Raw genomic sequence first — 21,125 nt, 5'->3', positions numbered from 1 at the left:
GAAAAATGTCTCTGATTGTAATTGAAGGTGAAATGACATTTCTGTTTATTGTGGTTGATCCGTGAGGGCTAGTCATCACGCGATAACCATGCATGTGTGAACCAGCCGCCTCATGATTCTGTAATAAAGTTGGATAAGATAACTTAGTATAAACTTACCAACATATAGGTCCCCATTGATGTTCAATTGTCTCATCATTCCTGGTGATTTGCCAGTTCTAGCACCATAATCATCCACTGTTACCTTCCCAGACTGTCCATCCCTTAAATTGACAAAAATATATACACACTTTCTGTAAGTGATTTATCATGGATAAGCAGTATCAAAATTTCCTGTTTCCACATCAATGCAGGATCACAGTAGTGGGTTATTCCTGTATCTGGGGTGATGGAAATCACTAGAAGCTGACAGTATACCACAAAAAAGTCCCAGTACCTCTCGAGACAAATAGTTTTCCCAAGGATTACTTCATTGCCCTAGTCAGTTACATGTTGTTTAAAGCCAGGGGGAGGGCGGATTGTAGGAGAGGCGGCGCGGGGGGGGGGGCGCGTTGGGGACTGGATGGGCAAGCTGAGAATTCACCAGCTCTGATTTTAATCTGTGCTAATTTAGGGGCCTAGTAATGCTCACCACTTTTGTATTGTAAAATATGAACCCCGAAAAGTCGTATCCACTTCATTTATCTCTTTCCTCTAAACCCATTCTCTGGATAGCCTTTGTCATAATCACTTAGTCCACAACCCACAATTGAAACAAAGCCCACTTTATTTATTTATTTACTTCAAACATTTAACACCCCACCTTCTGTTTTTACAAATATTCAAGGCAGCTACCAAATACTGATAAAAATCCATAATGACAAAATAAAGTACAATAAAATCAAACAGTAACTAAGAACATTAAGAGAGACTTGGGAGTGAAGCTAGCACAGAGAAAAATGATAGCAGCATCAGTTCCAGAGGCAATTCCACTAAATTTTCCCCATCCCAAAATGCCTCCTGAGCAAAAACATCTATCAACAGCACTGGAAGGCAAGACGTTGAAGGAACTGAATGGTGACACCTCAGTCCATATCTCTGGATAACATCTCCCACTGGTTTCATGTAGATGTTGAAAAGCATGGGGGATAAAACTGAGCCCTGTGGAGCCCCATGGCATAACCACTAAGGGAAAGAGTAATAATCTCCAGAGCAATAATCTCCCACCAATAATCCCCCAGAACAATGGCCCCTAGGATCAACCATGCAAGTAGGAGCAGGACCACTGTAGTGCAGTGCCTCCAACATCTAGCCCAGGTAGCCTCTCCAGAAAGTTACCATGGTTGATATTATTAAAAGCTGCTGAGAGGTTGAAGAGAACCAACAGGGAGTTTCTGTTCCAAAACAAGGCCTGAAGACCAATTGAAAAGGATCCAGTTTCATCCAAGATTGCCAGGGGTTGGTTGGCAACCACTGCTCAAGCACCTTGCCCTGGAAGGGGAATGGATGTCATGGGAATCCGGGAAAGGGGTGGAGTTCAGTGGACTCCCCCACCCCCAAGTCAGTCTCCCAGACCCTGCTCGCCAAGCCACTGCGCACTTACAGGGCAGCTTGCTGAGCACTGTGCAGTCTGCGAGTGCGCAGTGGCCACTCATCCCCCACCAAGTCGCCATTTTGCAAAAACATGGGAGCTCAGGTTTTTCCATAAAAGTAATGTTGCGTAAATGGTGGCTGTAAAGGGGCCTTTTACATAGGGATGTCAGAGAATTCCGCCACAGATCTCGGGGAGGCTGAATGCCAGCACATTCGGCCCCCCGAAATCGGTGGCAGAATGGTCTGCCCCCCCGCCCCCCCCCCCCAGGATGAGACTTACCTGGGGCGGATCTTCCTGGTGGCGGCGGCGGCGGCTCGGCAGCGGTGGCTGCCGGTCTTCCGACCGGCTGCCGCCGCTGCCATTTCCAGTTTTAAAAAAAGATGTGATAGGCTACGTAAAGATTTACGCAGCCTATCATGGCTAGGTTTAAAAAAAAAACGTGATAGGCTACGTAAATGTTTACGTAGCCTATCACGTCTGACTTAAACAAAAAACCGCGCTTACGCAAATGGCGGCGGCCATGGCCGCCGCCATTTGCGTTCCTTATTTTGGCACGTCTTGGTCTACATCAAGATTTACGTAGACTAAGACGGCGAAAATAAGGGGAACACAAATAGCGTAGCGTCCGCTATGCTATTTGCGTTCCCTTATTTTTGCCGTCTTAGTCTACGTAAATTTTGACGTAGACTAAGACGTGCCAAAATAAGGAACGCAAATGGCGGCGGCCGTGGCCGCTGCCATTTGCGTACGCACGTTGTTGTTGTTGTTTTTAAAGTCAGACATGATCGGCTACGTAAACATTTACATAGTCTATCACGGCTGACTGCAGGGACGCAAACAGCGGCGGCTATGGCCGCCGCCCTTTGCGTCCCTTCTAGCCAGCGGTCAGATGTCCGGCTGCTGGCGGAGCCGGCCAGCGGCTCCACAGAATCCCTGCGGAGTACAGCCGGCCGGCCAGGATTCCGGGGGGGAGGAACGGAGCACCTCCCCCCCATCCAGGATTCCGGGGGGAGGGACGGAGCACCTCCCCCCCACCATCAACATAATCCACGAAAGGTAAGTGACTTTCGTACATCCCTACTTTTACACAACATTACTTTTATGGAAAAACCTGAGCTGCCATTTTTACGCAAAATGGCGGCTCACTAAACGGATAGGCAGCTGCTGGGGGCTTGCTGGGCAGTTGCCAAGCTGTCCAGTGGCTCTCATGGGCAGGTGGCAGTTTGGCGAGCACCTGGCAAGGACGGATTGCAGTGAGCCTGTCCATCCCCAGGAAGAGGATGTTAGCAAGTGGCTTATAGTCATTAACATCTTCCAGATCCCACTTAAGCTTTTTCAGGTGTGGCCTAATTACCGCCTCCTTTAAAGTGGGCAGCATCACTCCCTCTCTCTAGGAGGAGTTGACAACTTCCTGGACCCAGCTGGACATCTCTCCCTATTAGATGTAGGGATGTAAGAACTCACCCTAGCTCAGGTTCTCCAGGCACTCACTGAAGCAGCGCCCCTGCTCGTATCCCCCTGAACCTGCGTTCGAGCCACCCACGGGTTCGGTGAATTCCCCAGTGTTCACCATGAACCTGTTCAGTGAGCGCCGCCATTTCGGCACCTTTGATTTCTGCATAAAACAGGAAGTTAAAAAAATGTGCATATTCAAATATGTGCAGTTTGGAGCTGGGAAAGCTAAATAAGCACAATATTAGAGGGATTATATCTCTAATATTGCGCATATTTAGCTTTCCCAGCTCCAAACTGCACATATTTGAATATGCACATTTTTTTAACTTCCTGTTTTATGCAGAAATCAAAGGCGTGAAAATGGTGGTGCTCACCGAATGGGTTCCCGGTGAGCACAGGGGAGCGTGAGTGGGCACGAGCAGGGGGTGAACAAGGACAGTGTCTTGGCGGGCGCAGTTCAGGGGTCGCAGGCAGGGGTTGCTCGACGAATTCCCGAACCCCGAACTGCACCTGTGACATCCCTAATTAGATCTAGTAAGCCATAAAGGGCAAGGGTCAAGCACACAGATGGTTGACCTTAGCCTCAGCAACCGAAACTAAGTATTTACGCAGCCTATCACGGCTATGAAGAGAAGAGGAAGCGAATGGCGGCCACAGGACGGCCGCCATTCGCAAAGCAGCACGGACGGGAGCAGGTAAGTGCTCCATTTCGCGTGCCTTTCGTGGGTTGGGGGGGTGGGGGCTTCGTTCCACGACGGATTTCGGGGGGCCGAATGCACTGGTATTTGGCCTCACCGAGATCCGTCGCGGAATTCTCTGACATCCCTATTAGGGATGCACAAAACTTCCGAAGTAGAATATTTCTGACTGTTTTTTTTCAGGGAGTGAGGAGGTTGTGGGATAAAAACCCTCCTGACGATCTCAAGGAGAAGATGGACATCCCCATAGGGGGCTTGCAGTACTTACACAATTTCCCTGGAAATGTTGCTACATGATGACATAGCGTAGTTACCAAGGTACTATACAGAAAAAAAGATGGCTGCCACAGGGAAGAAGCCACCTTATAAAAAACTGTTCACCTCTCATCCTAGAATGTCCCCAAGTTTCTCTCCTTAGCTTTGTTTTGGTAGAAAGATCTGGTGAAGGCAGGGGAGGGGTTTTTGCACTGCCTTTTCCTTAGTAAAGCAGCACATACAAAGATGTCATATACAAACAACTTACCGGACTGCCTTAACTCTATGCCACCTGCCATCATTAAAAGAGCCATTCACTGTTATGGAAGCAATGCCACTGCCCAGATTATAGCTGAAACCAAAGAGAAAATGCTCATGAGATCCCCGAGAGTTCACAATCAGGCTTCAGTTCAGTTATATTTATTAGTCAACAGAGATCAAAGCTGACATTGAGTTGGCATAGACATTCTCTTAACTGAGGTAAAGGCTGCAATCCTACACACACTTACCTGGGAGTAAGATCCACTGAATTCAGTGGCATATCTTAAATATATCTATATCTATATAGAATTTTGCTTTACGAGATTGGCAGGGCCCACTGCCGATAACAACATCACAGTAATTCAAGTCTATGCCCCAACCACTGATGCCGAAGAAGCTGAGGTTGATCGGTTCTATGAAGACCTACAACACCTTCTAGAACTAACACCAAAAAAAGATGTCCTCTTCATCATAGGGGATTGGAATGCTAAAGGAGGAAGTCAAGAAATCACCGGGATAACAGGCAAGCATGGCCTTGGTGTACAAAATGAAGCAGGACAAAAGCTAATAGAGTTTTGCCAAGAGAACACGCTGATCATAGCAAACACTCTTTTCCAACAGCACAAGAGGCGACTCTACACATGCACATCACCAGATGGTCAATATCGAAATCAGATTGATTATGTCCTTTGCAGTCAAAGATGGAGAAGCTCTATACAGTCAGTCAAAACAAGACCTGGAGCTGACTGTGGCTCAGATCATGAGCTTCTTGTTGCAAAATTTCAGCTTAAATTGAAGAATGTAGGGAAAACCACTAAACCATTCAGGTATGACCTAAGTCATATCCCTGATGAATATACAGTGGAGGTGAGGAATAGATTTCAGGGATTAGACCTGATAGACAGAGTGCCTGAGGAACTATGGACGGAGGTCCGTAACACTGTTCAGGAGGCAGCAACGAAATCCATCCCAAAGAAAAAGAAATGCAAGAAAGCCAAGTGGCTGTCTGATGAGGCTTTACAAGTCGCTGAGGAAAGAAGGGAAGTGAAAAGCAAGGGAGAAAGGGGAAGTGAATGCACCCAACTGAATGCAGAGTTCCAGAGAATAGCAAGGAGAGACAAGAAGGCCTTCTTAAATGAACAAAGCAAAGAAATCGAGGAAAACAACAGAATGGGAAAGACTAGAGATCTCTTCAAGAAAATTGGAGATCTCAAGGGAACGTTTTGTGCAAAGACGGGCATGATAAAGGACAAAGAAGGCAGGGACCTAACAGAAGCAGATGAGATTAAGAAGAGGTGGCAAGAATACACAGAAGAACTATACAGGAAAGATCTGAATGTCCCTGATAGCCATGATAGTGCGGTCACTGAACTTGAGCCGGAAATCCTAGAGAGTGAAGTCAAGTGGGCCTTAGGAAGCATTACTAACAACAAAGCTAGCGGAGATGACAGTATTCTAGCTGAGCTATTTAAATTCCTAAAAGATGATGCCGTTAAAGTGCTGCATTCAATATGCCAACAAATTTGGAACACTCAACAATGGCCGCAAGACTGGATAAGGTCAGTTTACATTCCAATTCCAAAGAAGGGCAACGCCAAAGAGTGTTCAAACTACCGCACAAACTACTGCTCATTTCACATGCCAGCAAGGTTATGCTCCAAATCCTACAAGCTAGGCTTCAGCAGTATGCAAACTGAGAACTACTGGAAGTACAAGCTGGGTTTCGAAGAGGCAGAGGAACTAGAGATCAAATCGCCAACGTTTGCTGGATCATGGAGAAAGCAAGAGAATTCCAGAAAAACGTCTATTTCTGCTTCATTGAGTACGCTAAAGCCTTTGATTGTGTGGATCACAACAAACTGTGGCAAATTCTTAAAGTGATGGGAGTACCAAACCACCTTACCTGTCTCCTGAGAAACCTGTACAAGGGTCAAGAAGCAACAGTAAGAATCAGACATGGAACAACCGAGTGTTTCAAAATTGAGAAAGGAGTACGACAAGGCTGCATATTGTCACCCTGCTTATTTAACTTATATGCAGAGTACATCATGAGAAACGCCGGGTTGGATGAATCACAGGTCGGAATTAAGATTGCTGGGAGAATTATCAACAACCTCCGATATGCAGACGATACCACCCTAATGGCAGAAAGCGAAGAGGATCTCAAGAGCCTCTTGTTGAGGGTGAAAGAGGAGAGTGCAAAAGCTGGTTTGAAACTCAACATTAAAAAAAACATTAAAAAAACGAAGATCATGGCATCTGACCCCATCACTTCCTGGCATATAGAAGGAGAAGAAATGGAAACAGTGACAGATTTTACTTTCTTGGGCTCCAAGATGACCGCAGATGGTGACTGTAGCCATGAAATTAAAAGACGCTTGCTCCTTGGGAGGAAAGCTATGGCAAACCTAGACAGCATAGTAAGAAGCAGAGACATCACCTTGCCGACAAAGGTCCGTCTAATCAAAGCTATGGTTTTCCCAGTAGTAATGTATGGCTGTGAGAGCTGGACTATAAGGAAGGCTGAGCGCCGAAGAATTGATGCTTTCGAACTGTGGTGCTGGAGAAGACTCTTACGAGTCCCCTGGACTGCAAGGAGGTCAAATCAATCAATCCTAAAGGAAATCAACCCTGAGTGCTCATTGGAAGGACAGATACTGAAGCTGAAGCTCAAATATTTTGGCCACCTAATGCGAAGAGAAAACTCTCTGGAAAAGACCCTGATGCTGGGAAAGACTGAAGGCAAAAGGAGAAGGGGACGACAGAGGATGAGATGGCTAGATAGCATCACCGATGCAATGAATATGAACTTGAGCACACTCCAGGAGAGAGCGCAGGACAGGAAGGCCTGGCGTGCTATGGTCCATGGGGTCACGAAGAGTCGGACACGATTGAACGACTGAACAACAACAACTGCCGATAACCTTCCCCTTCAAGAGCAAATCCCTTCCCATCTTAAACACAGTTTCACTGGTGGCAATGTTAACCATAAACAAGGGTTCACAGCATTTAAAACCGGGATGGGAGGGAGCAGATGAGGGAATCCATGATTCTGAAGTCTATTACTGATCTCTTAACCACTGCTAGGAGTATGTCTGCACTAGTCCATTGTCAACTGATAGCATAATATTAATACATTTTAATTGTTAATAAAACATGCATTAATTAGAGCAAAAACAAATGCAGAGAAACCAACAAAGAACCTGAATTTTCAAACATGGAGGAAGTCTATCAATAACAATAAACTGAAATAGCTAAATGCAATAGCTAAACTGAAATAGCTAAATAGACCCTCCATATCCTGGGTCAATGTAGCTCTCATTATCAGATGGTAGGAGCAGACAATGGGCAGTATCCAATGGGGCCAGTGTGCTTATACAACTGATGCAATGCTGGCGCAGGTGACTTCTAGCACAACACCAATAGAGTTAACTGGCGTTTCCTTGGAAAAACTGTTGCACCAACTTATGCTATTAGCTAGAGGTTGCTTACACTAGCACTAGTGATGGGTGAACAAGCGACGTTTGAGACCAGCACAATTCTCCGAACATCTTCTCGCTGCTTGCCTCATGCCCGATTCTTGTTCGTATTTGTGATTGCTGCTTGCTCTGTGAGAATGGGGAAACAGTGCATATCGAGCAGCAACTTTCCCCTGTTTGATTTGCAGACATTTCCTAAATTTACATATCTTTCTTAAATTTCCTTCATTGCATAAGCAGGGCTGGTTCAGTCTACGGGGGAAATTTGTGAAAATTATGACATTTGCGCAAGTTAAGGACATTTCTGCAAATCCAGCGCAATTGCATGTTTTTACAATTTACAAACATTTTCAATGGGCATGCGCTTGCAATCATGTTCAAAGTTGCAAACAGGGCATGCTCACATATTTTGCAAGCAAAACCGAAATTGTTATACATCCCTAAGTAGTGCTATGTCACTTGCGTAAGCACAGCATTGCCAATGGATACTGCCCAATATGAGATAGCCTTCATGCTTTTCTTATGACACAGACACATCTAGCTGGTACAGTTGGAGACAGAATGCTAACCTGGATGGAATCTTGATTTGATACAGTAGGGCAATGTTTATTCTCTTAGGGTGCAATCCTTTGGGGATGGCTGTAAGCATCCAGACTTCAAGGCTTATGGCCATCCAATGCAGAGTGGGAGAAGCACCTCCACACTTCTCCCACTCTGCATTTCAGCTAGAAGGGCTTTTTTGTAGAGCTGTGCACAAATGGCCTCTCAAAACTCTCCAGCCTATTTGTGGGTTCCAATTTCACCAAATTTCTCCTAGGGGAAGAGAAATTCTCCAACAGTTTCTCACAGAGAGGGCTCACTCTCAGCAGGGGTTGTAGCACAGGTTCTTTCTTTTTTCCTAATGATTTTTAGTTTCTTGCACTGCTTCTGTAGGTGGTAACAGCATCAACTGTGTTGAGGCTTCCACTTTTCTGAGGCAGAATTTTGAAATTCTTTTGGGTGGTCTTTTTGAGCTTGCCTAATCACTGCGAGGTGGCCGAGGGTGCTGTGTGTGTTTTCTCTCTCTATTACACATATTTCCATCACTCTGCAGCCTCCCAGGCCACCTGCACTTCCTGAACTGAAAAAGCCCCATGGGATGGGAGGAATTGCCTCATGATGTCCTTCTCATGATGGCTTTAATTGAAGTGCAGGAAGCCGAGGAGGCTACAAGCTGCCACAGAGATTATTGTATGATGTCAGACAGGACACTCGTGCACACTCCTCAGCCATCTCACAAGTAAGGTAAGCACAAGAACCCCAAACACAGCCCATGAGAATTTTGCTGAAGTTTCTTCTCCTTTTAATTTCTTTTCTGAAGCTCCCTGGGAATGCCCCCTTTACCTTCCCCCCAAGGTCACTTTTGCGACCTCGGAGAGGCAGCTGGCACGCTTCTCTTTGCGCTGGCTGCAAGGGGGAGAGGGCAGGGAGCTCAGACTCCTGGGTTCAAGCGCTGACTCCGACCTTGGATCCAGGAATCTGAACTATCCCATGGCCCCCCAGATGCTGTCTAGGGAGCACAGGACCGCACTCTTAGAAGTGAAACAAAGCACAGTGGTATCTCCCCACAAAAAAAAATTTAACAGGTCTCAAGTAAAAAAAAAAAAAAAGTGATTCTTGTCACAGTGATTCAAACATCTAGGTAATTGTTAGGTGTGTTTTTTCTGGGCATTGAAGGGAGAAGTCAGAGTTCCTCAACCTAAAAAACTAAGCTTCTCACTCAAAATTGGGTTCTGCGTAAGGTCATTGTCATTCACAAATGCTCAAGTAAAGCATTTATGAATTCTAAAAATTAAACTTCATTCTGAATATCTGCAATTTTTCCTTTCTGCATTAGTTTTAGTACATTACACGTTGTTTGTCAGTATAACCTTAAGTAGAAGAACAGCTAAGATCAGCAATCCACATGACTATGGTATAGCATAGCACCACACCAAGAAACCTAAAGAGAAATTCTCATCCCCTAAGTGAGCAGATGAGCTCCTGATTTTTCTGAGATTAAGATTCCACATTCATTATTTCATGAAAAACGCTACGATGGCTCCTGCATGACAGAGCATTTTATCCTTGGCTGATTTCAGCCTATGTTTCAGTTCCTCTTTTGTGGAAAGCAAAGAGTTTTGCAAGGTTAACCACAGGAAGCCGCAAGAAAATGGCATAACTGAGATTTTACCACACATCTCCACCTGTCATGTGGAGTAAAATCTTCTTTACCATTTGGCAGGATGGCAAATGGTACTTCTCTTAATGTGTGCAGTTTTGTCCAAATTTTTATGATTAAGATCTTTATTGTTTTCCAAACAGAATATTGAGTACATAACAAAACAAACAAACAAACAAGGATCCTTATAGTCCTCCCTCCCTCCCACCCCTAACCCACCATACAAAATAACATTAATAATAAAACACTACAAGTCCGGGGGGGGGGAGTGGGAGGGGGAGGAGGAGAAGAATTGAAAGGGGAGGGTGAAAAGGCAACAGTGGGATCAGATGAAGAATGAAATGAAGATGGTGAGGAGCCACTGCTCAAAGAGATACGGAAAGTCTAGCCAAATGGAAGTACCCTGTCTGTTTATATAATCCTTTCCTTTCTACAAAGATCCAGCATATCACTGACCCAGTCATCCACAAAGGGACAGACATGAGATTTCCAGTGTTGTAAAATGATCCTCTTGGCAACCACAGCTGCCCACTGGATCCATTGTACTTGATGCTTAGGAAATGCCTGTAGAGCTGGTATATAATCCAGGATTAAATTATTAGCTGTAAGGGTCAGTGAAGCAGATAATATCATGTTGATTCAAGTTACAATGTCCTGCCAGAAGTGAGCAATTGGGGGGCATTCCCAGAACATGTGAACCAGATTGGCTCCTGGTGAGTGATAGCAGCAACAGACATCATTCTCACTAAAACCAGGGTTACAGAATTTAATGGGTACCAATGTACCCATAGAAGAGTTTTCTGTTGAATCAGGCTTAGCTGCAAGTCTAAAGGAGAGGATTTAATGGACTTGAGTGCATTCTGCCATTGGGATTTTTTTTATTGGGGAATTCAGTTCTAAGTTCCATTGAGAGCAAACAGTATCTAAGTCAGGTTTGGCTTGGCTTCTTAAAAAAACTGTAAATTATTATGCCAAATTTGCAGGGAATTTCAGCAGAGCGAAGAAGTGAAAAAAAGTGCTGGTACTGCTGAAGCTGTGAAGGCTTTGGGACAAAAAAACAGAGGTCACACACTGTTTCAATGGTATGTACTCCCATCCCGATCTGGTTGGAAGGTTGAATTCTGCACACAGGATCTCAAAAGTTTTGAAGTTATCATCCGGCCCAATCAACTGTGATAGGAAAATTATATCATTAGCAGAACGTGTGATTAAAATAGGAAGCAGAGACATGCTCGTTCTTTAAATCAGAGAACTGCACCTACATAGCACCCTAAGTGTACATGGTGATTGACAGAGTAACAAGAAGACAGATCGTTGCTCTGAGAAGTTTACAATTCTAGACTTTGACAGGCAACAGAGGGAAGAGTGGAAGACGGAGGTGAGATTAAACAGAGGAAGAACAAGTTCAGTTTAGTAGCATGTACTTAGATTTTGTTTCAGTAGACTCTCCTTAGTAGTTAAAGACTACAGGGATTGTTGCCTAAGCCTTCATGGAAATGTTGGACTTTGAGAATGGACTCGAAGAAACTAAGAGAGGAGGCATTATGTAGTTGTCTTGGGAGGCAGTTACAGGCACATGGGGCAGCAAGGGAAAAAGGGCAGAGTAATCTCAAAGGGCAGGAGGGGAGTACAGCTGAAGGGAGTGCAGCTGAGAAACGAAGGGCAAGGGGAGGGATATATTGGAATATAAGAGGAGAGAGCAAAAAAAGGCTAGCCCACAGATGGGTATGAAGCTGAGGATCGGGAGCTTGTCATGGGAGTAGACAAAAAAAAACCCAGAACTTGGTGTAGGGATTTAAGAAGGGGATGTCACATAGTCACAGCAACATGACAGGTGAATGCTTTTGGCAGCAGAGAGCTGGATATAAGTGAGCAGAGCAAACTGTGACAACCAAAATAGATTCAAAGATAGGGACAGACCTTAAAAAGGTGCTGTAAATGGCTTCCTTTGAAAAAAGCGGGGCTTGCGTAACTCGGTGAAGCCAATCCATAAGCTATGCTGTGCAGGGCCACCCAAGACGGACAGGTCATGGTGGAGAGTTCTGACAAAATGTGGTCCACGGGAGACGGAAATGGCAACCCACTCCAGTATTCTGATCTGATCTGATCTCATTTTTTGATCAAGTCACCTCCCTTGTAGACCGTGGGAATGCTGTAGACATCATATACCTCGACTTCAGCAAAGCTTTCGACAAAGTGCCCCATGATATCCTGATGAGCAAACTAGCTCGAAGTGGGCTAGATGAAACAACGATCCGGTGGATCCACAGTTGGCTACAGAATCGGACTCAAAGAGTGCTTATCAATGGGACCTTCTCAAGCTGGGGAGAGGTAACGAGTGGGGTACCGCAGGGCTCAGTCCTGGGCCCAGTGCTCTTCAACATTTTTATTAATGACTTGGAGGAGAAGGTGCAGGGAATGCTGATCAAATTTGCAGATGACACAAAATTGGGAGGGATAGCTAATACTTTGGAAGACAGAAACAAAATTCAAAGTGATCTGGATAGACTGGAGTGCTGGGCAGAAAACAACAGAATGGCATTTAATAGGGACAAATGCCAAGTTCTGCACCTAGGAAAAAGAAACCAAATGCACAGTTACAAGATGGGGGATACGTGGCTCAACCACACTACGAGCGAGAAGGATCTTGGAATTGTCGTCGATCACAAGCTGAATATGAGCCAACAGTGTGATGTGGCTGCAAAAAAGGCAAATGCTATTTTGGGCTGCATTCATAGAAGCATCGCTTCCAAATCCCGGGAAGTACTAGTTCCCCTCTACTCAGCACTGGTTAGGCCTCATCTGGAGTACTGTGTCCAGTTCTGGGCACCACACTTTAAGAAGGATGCAGACAAGCTGGAGAGGGTTCAAAGGAGGGCAACAAAGATGATCAGGGGACTGGAAACAAAGCCCTATGAAGAGAGACTGAAAGAACTGGGCATGTTTAGCCTTGAGAAGAGAAGACTGAGGGGAGATATGATAGCACTCTTCAAGTACTTGAAAGGTTGTCACAGAGAAGAAGGCCAGGATCTCTTCTTGATCATCCCAGAGTGCAGGACACGGAATAATGGGCTCAAGTTACAGGAAGCCAGATTCCGACTGAACATCAGGAAAAACTTCCTGACTGTTAGAGCAATACGGCAATGGAACCAATTACCTGGGGAGGTGGTGGGCTCTCCCACACTGGAGGCCTTCAAGACGAGGCTGGACAGCCATTTGTCAGGGATACTCTGACTTGGATTCCTGCATTGAGCAGGGGGTTGGACTCGATGGCCTTGTAGGCCCCTTCCAACCCTACTATTCTATGATTCTATGATTCTATTCCTGCCAAGAAAACCCCATGGAACGTATGACAAGGCTAAAAGAGATGACACCAGAAGATGAGCCCCTCAGGTCGGAAGGTGTCCAATATACTACTGGGGAAGAGCTAGGGATGGCGGAGAATTTCTCCCCGAAACTTCGGGGGCCGAGCGCCAACGTGTTCGGCCCCCCGAACAAGTTTCAGGGAGAAATTCTCCGCCCCCCGCCCCCCCCCCGGGACGGGACTTACCTTTCCCGAATGTCCCTCCCGGCGGCGGGTCCGGCCTGCGGTTCGTCGGGTCTTCGTCCGGGGCGGGAGCGGCAGCCGGTCTTTTGACCAGCTGCCGCTATTCCAATAAAAGAAAAAAACAAACGCCCCCGTGATAGGCTACGTGATGATTAACATAGCCTATCATGGCTAGATTTGCAAAGTCAGCCGTGACAGGCTACGTAAATCGTCACATAGCCTATCACGGGTGACTATAAAAAAAAAAAGCGCGTACGGATAATGGCGGCCCCCATAGGGAGCCGCCATTCCCGTTCCTTATTTGGTCGCTGTAGTCTACGTAAAGATTACGTAGACTACGGCGAAAATAAAGGCAACGCTATTTGCGTTGCCCTTATTTTCGCCGTAGTCTACATAAAGATGCGACTCTACACATACCATGCGACTCTACACATGGACATCACCAGATGGTCAATATCGAAATCAGATTGATTATGTCCTTTGCAGCCAAAGATGGAGAAGCTCTATACAGTCAGTAAAAACAAGACCTGGATCTGACTGTGGCTCAGATCATGAGCTTCTTATTGCAAAATTTTGGCTTCAATTGAAGAATGTAGGGAAAACCACGAAACCATTCAGGTATGACCTAAATCATATCCCTGATGAATATACAGTGGTGGTGATGAATAGATTTAAGGGATTAGACCTGATAGACGAAGTGCCTGAGGAACTATGGACGGAGGTCTGTAACATTGTTCAGGAGGCAGCCAGCAACTCAATCCATCCCAAAGAAAAAGAAATGCAAGAAAGCAAAGTGGCTGTCTGATGAGGCTTTACAAGTAGCTGAGGAAAGAAGGGAAGCGAAAAGCAAGGGAGAAAGGGGAAGATATATCCAACTGAATGCAGAGTTCCAGAGAATAGCAAGGAGAGACAAGAAGGCCTTCTTAAATGAACAATGCAAAGAAACGGAGGAAAGCAATAGAATGGGAAAGACTAGAGATCTCTTCAAGAAAATTGGAGATCTCAAGGGAACGTTTTGTGCAAAGATGGGCATGATAAAAGACAAAGAAGGCAGGGACCTAACAGAAGCAGATGACATTAAGAAGAGGGAGAAAGAATACACAGAAGAACTATACAGGAAAGATCTTAATGTCCCTGATAGCCATGATAGTGCCAGGGATGTACTGGCATGATAGTGCCAGGGGCATCTGCGGTGGGGGGGAGACTCTCCGTCCCTCCCCCCGGAATCCTCGACGGAGGGGGAGGCGCTCCATCCCTCCCCCCGGAATCCTGCCCAGCTGGCTCCGCTCCGCAGCCAAGTTACGGAGCCGCCGGCTGGCTCCGGCCGCCCACAGCCGGACATCCGGCCGCTGGGCAGCCCTGCAGGGACGCAAATGGTGGCTATTGTAGCTGCCGCCATTTGCGTCCCTGTATTGAGCCATGATAGGCTACATAAATATTTACGTAGCCTATCGCGGCAGGGGGAAAAACCCCAGCGTACGCAAATGGCGGTAGCTGCCATTTGCGTACGCTGGATTTTTTTCCCCCCTGCCGTGATAGGCTACGTAAATACTTACGTAGCCTATCACGGCCTCAGCAGGGACGCAAATGGTGTCCCCGCATTAGGGAAAGGAGGAAGCTAAGGGAGAGGAGGAAACGGCTAGGAAGAGGAGGAAGCGAATGGCGGCCAGGACAGCCACCATTCGCAAAGCAGCACGGACGGGAGCAGGTAAGTGCTCCGTTTCACGCGCCTTTCGTGGGGCGGGGGCTTCATTCCGCGATGGATTTCGGGGGCTGAATGCACTGGCATTCGGCCTCACCGAGATCCATTGAGGAATTCTCTGACATCCCTAGATAGTGCGGTCACTGAACTTGAGCCGGACATCCTAGAGAGTGAAGTCAAGTGGGCCTTAGGAAGCATTACTAACAACAAAGCTAGCGGTAGGGATGTCAGAGAATTCTGCAACGGATCTCGGTGAGGCCGAATGCCAGTGCATTCGGCCCCCCGAAATCCATCGTGGAATGGCCTGCCACCCCCCCCCCCCGTGGATTCCCCTCGGGACGAGACAAAAGGTCAGTTCACATTCCAATCCCAAAGAAGGGCAATGCCAAAGAGTGTTCAAACTACCGTACAATTGCGCTCATTTCACATGCCAGCGAGGTTATGCTCAAAATCCTACAAGCTAGGCTTCAGCAGTATGTGAACCGAGAACTACCGGAAGTACAAGCTGGGTTTTGAACACACAGAGGAACTAGAGATCAAATTGCCAACATTCGCTGGATCATGGAGAAAGCAAGAGAATTCCAGAAAAACGTCTATTTCTGCTTCATTGACTACGCTAAAGCCTTTGATTGTGTGGATCACAACAAACTTTGGCAAATTCTTAAAGAGTTGGGAGTACCAGACCACCTTACCTGTCTCCTGAGAAACCTGTACGAGGGTCAAGAAGCAACAGTAAGAACCAGACATGGAACAACCGATTGGTTCAAAATTGGGAAAGGAGTACGACAAAGCTGTATATTGTCGCCCTGCTTATTTAACTTATATGCAGAGTACATCATGAGAAATGCCAGGTTGGATGAATCACAGGTCGGAATTAAGATTGCTGGGGGAATTATCAACAACCTCAGATATGCAGACTATACCACCCTAATGGCAGAAAGTGAAGAGGATCTAAAGAGCCTCTTGTTGAGGGTGAAAGTGGAGAGTGCCAAAGCTGGTTTGCAACTCAACATTAAAAAAACGAAGATCATGGCATCTGGCCCCATCACTTCCTGGCATATAGAAGGGGAAGAAATGGAAGCAGTGATAGATTTTATTTTCTTGGGCTCCAAGATCACTGCAGACGGTGACTGTAGCCATGAAATTAAAAGACGCTTGCTCCTTGGGAGGAAAGCTATGGCAAACCTAGACAGCATAGTAAGAAGCAGAGACATCACCTTGCTGACAAAGGTTCGTATAATCAAAGCTATGGTTTTCCCAGTAGTAACATATGGCTGTGAGACCTGGACTATAAGGAAGGCTGAGCGCTGAAGAATTGATGCTTTCGAACTGTGGTGCTGGAGAAGACTCTTAGGAGTCCCCTGGACTGCAAGGAGGTCAAATCAGTCCATCCTAAAGGAAATCAACCCTGAGTGCTCATTGGAAGGACAGATACTGAAGCTGAAGCTCAAATATTTTGGCCACCTAATGTGAAGAGAAAACTCCCTGGAAAAGACCCTGATGCTGGGAAAGATTGAAGGCAACAGGAGAAGGGGACGGCAGAGGATGAGATGGCTAGATAGCATCACCGATGTAATGAATATGAACTTGAGCACACTCCGGGAGAGAGCGGAGGACAGGAAGGCCTGGCGTGCTATGGTCCATGGGGTCACGAAGAGTCGGACACGACTTAATGACTGAACAACAACAAAAGTACATTTTTAATATAATCACTCTCATTCTCAGGGCCAACTGCTCATAATATATTTTTATGGGTTTGGGGTTGGTCTGAATGACCTTTCAGGAATCCCTTAAAACCCTGCGCCTATGACTGCAAAGAGATGTAATCTGTAATCCTTGGCACTAAGATTTCTGTAAGTAGATCTATCAGTGTGTGTGCCCTGCTGCAATACCTCTAGGCCAGCACAAGAAGTCATAGGTGATGGGTGGAGATGACTCATCTTTCCCCCCGCCCCCCATTAGACAAGGTGAGGGGATGAGTGTTGTCTGTATAGAAGAAAGTCAGTCTGTGCTGGAACTAAGTGTGAAAAGGAGGCAGATAGCTGATATGGCTCTCTGCAGGAAATCCTGTGGCACTATGGTTTCCCATAGAAATCTGATGGGAACCACAACCAGCAATCTGTTGGAGTGTTAATGCTATGTAGACTGATATTATACTCAGGCCTGGATATGCATGTAAGAAATGCTGTAAGTCTCCAGTGACAACCTTCTTAAGTGAGTACTGGAATCCTGGACACTTCTCACCGCTGGGATGTGGGGTGGACACACACATACAACACTATCTTTGTACACAAGTTAAGTTGCCTGAGAGCTTCCTATCGTGCATTTTTACCGCGTTGTGGACTTTGCATTGTTTCCTGATTTAATCATACTAGTAATTGCAATGGCTTTCTGAAAAGACTCTGTGGTTACTTAATCTGAAAAAGAAAACTAACAAAAAGGAACAGCAGGCCCTTTGATAAACTCATAATCTCACCAGAAAAACAGAGGGAGTGCCACCTGAAAACCTCCCGAGGCATTGAAGTAGGGTGAAAAAATTCCCCAGAGGACAGAGTGCTAGTTTTACTGTTTGCTGTTCCCTGAATTTACATTTCATTGTTGTCAGAAGGAACATTTGCTTTTGAGAATGAATCAGAAAATGGTCTGTTATGTTACAGAGACAGTGAGTGGATTAAATAAAGTAAAACCAAATAACAAGGTAGATGTCATCTTCCTCCACTTTCCCATGGGACTAAACAAACTTATACGCTCTCTCTATTCATTTTTTCTCCTTTTTATTCTTATATATGCATGCAAATGCAGGAGATTTGCATGGATGGAAAATGCATTCTTAGTTCAAGGGCAGTTAAGTTCTACCACCCAGAACTCTATGTGCACCCTTTCATGTATCATTCGCCCCTAAAATTGTACCCAGGGGAAGACTGGGAGTAGGCCTTGGGGTGTCCCGCCACTAATCCTCCTCCTAGTTCCTCTCACCATGGTGAGAAGTGACCAACCAAACCAGAAAAGCCAGGTTTATCTGAATCCTCCCTGACCGTTTTTGAACAAGCCTTCTCAAAACAAACAATGCGCTTTCAGATGCACGCTACCCAATCCACTTCAGTGAAACTGGCAGCTGAATAGAGATGGCAGAGGTGCCTGATTCCATTGAGGAATCTGGCAGAACCCCCCCTCCCTGAACCCCCGAGCCCCGCTCACTGAGCCCCTGCCCCTGTTCGCCCCCTGCCTGCACTCAGTAGTGGCCTGCACTCACCCTGGCAGCCTCGTTGAGCTCCGCGGTCGCCATTTTTGGAAAAATAAAATGGCAATCGTGAAAATGCACATTTTCACGCATGCGCAAAGTGCATATTTTTGTGAAATGTGCATTTTCATGCATAAATATGTGCATTTGCAAAAATGCGCATTTTCATGCATATGCAAATATGCACATTTTTGCAATTGCTATTTTATTTTTCAAAAAATGGTGACCGCAGGGTTGCCGGGGTGAGTGTGGGCTGCTCATTGAGCATGGTTGGCGCTCAAGCGTGGTCTGGGGACCAGCAAGTAGGGGCAGGGGCTGGGCAGATGCCCGGAGAACCCGTACAAGGGTGGGTTCACACATCCCTAATCATACATGAAGGAATGGATGCACACACCACAGTTGAAGTGAACGGGGTAGTCTTATCCAACAACCAGAGTTGCATATGTGCATCTGAAGCCCCCTCTTGGAGCAAACTGGTGGACAAGAGGATGCAAGCTGCTTACCTGAAGACCAAGGCACCATCTAGGAGACCGAGAGAGATGAAGTCACTGTTGGGTCTCATGGGGCTGTCTCCCCTCCACAGCAAGAGACCATCCATCAGTGTAGTCTTAAACCTCATCAACACATTTGTTCTTGATCCTGACACTCTATTTAGTGGAGAAGAAAATACTATTGAGATGTACCCAATAAGGTTTAGATGGTGCAGTGAACGTACCTCTGAATCTCTGAAACCAATCACCCATCTCTGAGCATATAAGGTCTAACTCAGGAAGGTATCTTTTTGCTACAATTCTAGCTGGAGCTTCCGTCCCTATAAATCTGGATTAGGCCATTTAGTTTCTGGAACAATGAAGCAAAAGTGACAAACAATCGGATTTTTAAAAATGTGGAGCCTGGTTGGGTCAAAATACTGCAGTAGTTTTTTTTTCATATTGTTGCCTTTGTACACATCTAATTAGGAATACCAAGACTTGGCTTGCTCACTCATCCAAAGCAACACCTCCCTAGGCATGGTGAGAGACAGAGACAGAGAGAGAGAGAGAGAGATCCAACATTATGGTTAGATCTAGGATCTGGCTTCCATTGATGGAAGGGCTCCAAGGTGTCTCTGCCTGATTTTGGGGGACCCTTCCTTCCCCCAAATCCAACGGTTCACCCCATTCAACAGGGTCCTGTATTGGCCCCAGGAGCATAGCCAAGTCATTTATAGTGTTAGAGGGGCCTGGAGATCCATAATGCTTGCTTAAGTTCATTATTGGTGCAATTCCCATGCTAGTAAGCCTCTGAGCATGTGCAGATGAGTCAAAAGGCAGATAACAGCCTTCTTTGCTAATGAGGAGAATGTTTTATCCCTGATGTGCCTGGGAAGCAAAGTCTGTTTACAGGTGGCTGTGCTTGAGAACCAAACACTGCTAGCCTATGCGGGGAATGAATGCTAGGGGCGCGTGCTGCTGTCATGCTGCCTCACTGCTAGGGATGGCGGAGAATTTCTCCCCGAAACTTCGGGGGGCTGAGCGCCAACGTGTTCGGCCCCCCGAACAAGTTTTGGGGAGAAATTCTCCGCACCCCCCCGCCCCCCGCACCCCCCCGGGACGGGACTTACCTTTCCCGAATGTCCCTCCCGGAGGCGGGTCCGGCCGGCGGTTTGTCGGGTCTTCGTCCGGGGCGGGAGCGGCAGCCGGTCTTTCGACCGGCTGCTGCCACCGCCATTCCAATAAAAGAAAAAAAAAAAACGCCCCCGTGATAGGCTACGTGACGATTAACGTAGCCTATCACGGCTAGATTTGCAAAGTCAGCCGTGATAGGCTACGTAAATCGTCACGCAGCCTATCACGGGTGACTTAAAAAAAAAAAAATGCGCGTAGACTAAAAAAAAAGATTACATAGACTACGGCAAAAATAAGGGCAACGCTATTTGCATTGCCCTTATTTTCGCCGTAGTCTACGTAAAGATTTACGTAGACTACAGCGACCAAATAAGGAACGCGAATGGCGGCTCCCTATGGGGGCCGCCATTATCCGTATGTGCTTTTTTTTTTTAAAGTCACCCGTGATAGGCTACGTGACGATTTATGTAGCCTATCACGGCTGACCTTGCAGATCTAGCCGTTATAGGCTACGTTAATCGTCACGTAGCCTATCACGGGGGCGTTTTTTTTTTTTTTTTACTTTTAATTTCGCAGCCGGGCGAGGCGAGGCGCCTCCTCCCTGGCCTGAATTTCGGCCGGGCGAGGCGGGAAGCCTCCCCCCCTGGTCTGAACTTCGCGGGGGGAGCAGCAAAACGCCTCCCCCCCACCGCGAAAAGCTGCGAGACCAGGTAAGTGACTTTCGTGCACCCCTACTGCTAACATGTATGGTATAAAACCCATTTTACCCTATGGCTCTGGGTTCAGAGAAGCTGTCTGATCCAACCACTGGGCATGCCTGTGTGCTGTAAGTTACCCAATAAAGTCTCCTTGTAAGCAAACCTATGAATCTGATTTATCACTATCTTGGCACTTCTAACCTAAGAGTTTGATGCCCATGGCTGGGGCGACACAGGTCCCCGGCCCTCTGTGTAACATTTTGAGAGGGGCTGGAGGGGCTGCTATGGGAAGAAGGGGGTGAGGAAGTCCGCTTCCTTCAGCCCAGTTGCACATGCCTAAACCTGGAACCAACCCAATGCTTATTACATAAGATGTGACTAGGCAAGGATGGTCAGTCTATTTCCAGCCC

The 21,125-nt window shown here is 46.5% G+C and overlaps 1 protein-coding gene across 1 annotated transcript in view; it reads right to left on the bottom strand.

The window, feature by feature from the left end:
• Positions 1–21,125, bottom strand: part of EGFLAM (EGF like, fibronectin type III and laminin G domains) — a 183,632-nt gene that overhangs the window by 4,675 nt on the left and 157,832 nt on the right. Inside the window, exons 20-22 of the mRNA XM_084833097.1 lie at positions 18,914–19,057; positions 4,249–4,332; positions 159–262 (exon numbers count right to left, since the gene is read on the bottom strand). Coding sequence (XP_084689223.1) covers positions 159–262; positions 4,249–4,332; positions 18,914–19,057 — 332 coding nt within the window. The remainder of the gene's footprint in view (positions 1–158; positions 263–4,248; positions 4,333–18,913; positions 19,058–21,125) is intronic.

This window comes from Heloderma suspectum, chromosome 2 (assembly GCF_057233095.1).
Source record: "Heloderma suspectum isolate Gila_16-S chromosome 2, 16-S_ref, whole genome shotgun sequence".
NCBI classification, from domain to species: domain Eukaryota; kingdom Metazoa; phylum Chordata; class Lepidosauria; order Squamata; family Helodermatidae; genus Heloderma; species Heloderma suspectum.
Note: the sequence above shows the minus strand (reverse complement) of the source record. Positions and strands in the feature narration are given on the sequence as shown.